The 4384-nt window shown below is 36.2% G+C and overlaps 1 protein-coding gene across 2 annotated transcripts in view; it reads left to right on the forward strand.

Moving 5' to 3' along the window:
- LOC107653119 (dihydropyrimidinase-related protein 4-like) overlaps positions 1–4384 on the forward strand; it is a 23451-nt gene that overhangs the window by 14611 nt on the left and 4456 nt on the right. For both annotated transcript variants that reach the window (XM_016439753.1, XM_016439754.1), the window contains exons 7-9: positions 2405–2473; positions 2550–2670; positions 2763–2919. In XM_016439753.1, coding sequence (XP_016295239.1) covers positions 2405–2473; positions 2550–2670; positions 2763–2919 — 347 coding nt within the window. The remainder of the gene's footprint in view (positions 1–2404; positions 2474–2549; positions 2671–2762; positions 2920–4384) is intronic.

Genomic DNA, 4384 nt, shown 5'->3' on the forward strand with positions numbered 1-4384 from the left:
AAAGTGAAATGTGACTCTGGACAACAAAACCTGTCATTAGGGTCAATTTTTTGCAATTGAGATTTATACATCATCTGAAAGCTGAATAAATAAGATTTCCATTGATGTATTGTTTGTTAGGATAGGACAATATTAGATACAACTATTTGAAAATCTGAGGGTGCAAAAAAATCAAAATATTGAGAAAATCGCCTTTAAAGTTGTCCAAATGAAGTTCTTATCAATGCATATTACTAATCAAAAATTAAGTTTTGATATATTTATGGTTGGAAATTTACAAAATATCTTCATGGAATATGATATTTATGTAATATCCTAATGATTTTTGGCATAAAAGAAAAATCAATCATTTTGACCCATACGATGTATTGTTGGCTATTGCTACAAATATACCTGTGCTACTTATGACTGGTTTTGTGCTCCAGGGTCACATTTGTATTTTTGTTTTTTCACCATCTTGAATCACCTTTTGTCGTATCTTTCTCCTAGTTATCCTGCAGTTTGACAAATACAAAATCCATGCAGTTACTCAATTTTCACAGGGTTTCTGTGGGCCTTAAAAAGGTCTTAATTTGCCCTTCCACAAATGAAGGCCTTAAAAAAGGTCTTAAATCAGAGCAAAAAGTCATAAATTCATGGCATTAAATGTTGCATGCATTGCTAAAAATGTATGTCTTCCTCTGTATTTTTGCCTTGTTTTCCATTGCAAATATCTAAACATCCTTAAATCAAGACCCATTTACTTGAGATGCGAAATGAAGATATGTTTTCTGACAAAATGAGCAAAAAAGAACAAGCATCTGTCAGTAGGGTATGAAAACTTATTTTTCTTATCTAAGTGTCTTATTTTATAAAATGAATTAAAATAGAGATGAGTTGGAAGTTGTATTGTCAAACTTTTTCGAAGTCCTTCAATTTTCTATACTTGGTCTTTAAAAAGTCTTACATTTATGCCCATAAAACCCAACCCACAGAATCCTTTATAAGCAGCAGCTTATACAATTACCATGCATAATTATGGAAGTATTAGAAAAAGTTTTTGATGAGTTACAGCATCTCAGACTGTTGTCATTGCTTGAAATATTGTCAGCTACCCGTTTATGACCACAAGCATTTAACACAAGAGTCTTTAATATATATTTTTTAACATATTAAAGGGATAGTTCACCCAGAAATGATAATTCTGTCAGGTTTAATGCAGGTTTAGAACAGCTTGAGGGTGAGTAAATGAGGACAGAGTTGTCATTTTTGAAGCATGTTTTTAATCTGTATGCTCTGCTCATCTTAGTTGACCATGCTGTACCTGAACCGGGAGCTAGTTTACTGGCAGCGTATGACCAGTGGAGGGATATGGCAGACAAGAGGTCGTGCTGTGATTACTCTCTGCACATTGACATCACTCGCTGGCATGATGGGCTGTTTGAGGAGCTGGAGTCTCTGGTCAAAGATAAAGGTGATGTGAGATTTCAGGTGTGACTTTGATATTTTTGCTTTCTGCGTTATTAGGTTTCTTAACCAAACACATTCAGCATTCAGCCTCAAAAATATAAATTACATTATAAAAACACAATTCTTCGTTTTTTGTTTTAGGTGTCAACTCCTTCCTGATCTTTATGGCTTATAAGGACAAGTATCAGAGCTCTGATACACAGGTAAATAAAATGCTAAAAATAAAGAGAATGATGTTTACACTACAGTTCAAAAGCATGAGGCTCACCAAGGCTGCGTTTGTCTGAACAAAAATTCAGTAAAAACAATAATATTGTGAAATATTATTACAATTTAAAATAACCGTTTTCTATTTGGATATCTTTTAAAATGTAATTTATTCCTGTGATGCAAAGCTGAATTTTTTAGCGTCATTACTTCAGTCTTCAGTGTCACACGATCCTTCAGAAATCATTCTAATATGCTGCTTTGCTCAAGAAATATTTTTCAGTATTAATGTTAATGATAATGTTGAAAACAGCTGTGCTGCTTAATAATTTTGCGGAAACACAAAATACATTTTTTTTCAGGATTCCAGGATTCCTCGATGAAAAGAAAGTTTAAAAGAACAGAATTTAAAATAGATATTCTTTGTAACAGTATTAATGTTTTTACTGTCACTTTTGATCATTTTAATGCATCCTTGCTGAAAAACCAAACTTTTTAACATTTAGCAATCCTGTTCCCAAGAACTAACACTCTCTGTGTCTGTAGATCTATGAGATGTTTAGTGCCATGAGGGAACTGGGTGCCATCGCACAGGTTCATGCTGAAAACGGTGACATCATTGAGGAGGTAACCTAGAGTGCTTCAATTGCTAATGCATTTCTATTCCAACTATGTTCTTTTATAAAATATACCAGTTCCTTTTCTTCTCCATACTTAAATGCATTCTTGGTTCTGTTTGTAACCTCAGGAGCAGAATAAGCTTTTGGATCTGGGAATCACTGGCCCAGAAGGACACGTCCTGAGCCACCCGGAGGAGGTTAGTCTTAAGGGATTGAGTCGGTTTAAATCAAAATCTGTTCTACATCAGCATCACTTCTGCTGTTCTTCTCCAGGTGGAGACTGAGGCTGTGTATCGAGCTATCACCATTGCTAAACAGGCCAACTGCCCTCTCTACATCACAAAGGTGATGAGCAAAGCAGCTGCTGATGTCATTGCCAAGGCCAGGAAAAAGGGTACGAGAGTTGAAAGCGTTCTACAAGACTGTAACAGAAACACAAAGGAAGCTTTGTGAATGTTTGTGTCATGTGCATTGATTTGTTTTCAGGCATGGTCATCTACGGAGAGCCAATAGCAGCCGGCCTGGGCGCGGACGGATCGCACTACTGGAGCAAAGACTGGGCCAAAGCTGCTGCATTTGTCATGTCTCCTCCGCTCAGCCCCGATACGAGCACGCCGGATTACCTCAGCTCACTGCTGTCCTGGTGAGCAGCTCAAATCAGGCCAAACACCAGCTTCTCAGCAACATACTCTACGTATAAAGATTAGGGTTGGTACGCCTCTTGCAAGGCTGCAAATATTTGATAAAACATGCCGAAAAAACAGTAATATTGTGAAATATTATTTCAGTTTAAATAGCTGTTTCGATTTGAAAATGTTTTCAACTGTCATTTATTCCTGTGATGAAAAGCTGAATTTTCAGCATCATTACTCCAGTCTTCAGTGTCACATGATCCTTTAGAAATCATTCTAATATGCTGATTTGCTGCTCAAGAAGCATTTCTTATTATTATCAGTGCTAAAAAGTTGTGCTGCTTCATATTTTTGTGGAAACCATGATTTTTTCAGGATTCTTTGTTGAATGGAAAGTTCAAAAGAACAGCATTTATTTGAAATGAAAAACTTTTGTAACATTCATTGTCATTTATTGTCATATATATGACCCTCAAATATATACAGTACATGCATACATATACACAAGTATCATAATATAATAATTGTATATGATCTATATATTATATATATATATAGAGAGAGAGAGATTAATTGCACTCTTTTTAAAGTGCCCCTATTATGGGTAATGAAAGGTTCATATTTTGGTTTTGGGAGTCCCCAACAACAGGTTGACATACATGCAAGGTCAAAAAACACTTTCATTGTCTTATAATATGCATATATATATAGAGAGAGAGAGATTAATTGCACTCTTTTTAAAGTGCCCCTATTATGGGTAATGAAAGGTTCATATTTTGGTTTTGGGAGTCCCCAACAACAGGTTGACATGCATGCAAGGTCAAAAAAACACTTTCATAGTCTTATAATATGCATTTATTTTTACCTTACTTGCTCAACGACTCCCAAACGATTCCCTCAATGCTTCATTTTTCCAAACCCCGCCTTTGCGTGACGCTAATCTGCGGTGATTGGTCCGATTGCTCTCATTTTCATTTCACCATGTCTGTAATGTCTGATAAAGCAGTGTTTGTGAGTGCAGTGCTGCTTTGTGTACAGTGTTACCAGGGAAACCGTTATTTTAACCGCTCCAAAAGCGGCACCATAGTGGCAAAGAATGAATTTGCATTTTCATTCAGACCAAAGACCAACAAGTGGGCGGGCAATATGCTAATGTTTCATGTTGACATCAATATGAAACGGCTTGGGATTCGTTTTAAAAAATGTGTAATTTCAATGATTCAGAGTCGACTCTTTCTTTTGAGAGACAGTAACTTTATACACGGCGCCCTTTCAGATTTAAAACTTTGCAGGATGTTTTCATTCACTTAGAGCTGTGTTACACACTGCATGAACGGTCATTTTCAAAAATCTTTAAATATTTTGAAGTCGAAGATTAAAGGCCCGATGTACTCTAACAGCTTGCATCTGCACAAACGTCTCAGGTTACTTGTGTAACCATGGTTCCCTGAGTAGGGAACGAGACACTGCGTCCTC

This window comes from Sinocyclocheilus anshuiensis, unplaced genomic scaffold, assembly GCF_001515605.1.
Source record: "Sinocyclocheilus anshuiensis isolate Anshui unplaced genomic scaffold, SAMN03320099.WGS_v1.1 scaffold1328, whole genome shotgun sequence".
Taxonomy (NCBI): domain Eukaryota; kingdom Metazoa; phylum Chordata; class Actinopteri; order Cypriniformes; family Cyprinidae; genus Sinocyclocheilus; species Sinocyclocheilus anshuiensis.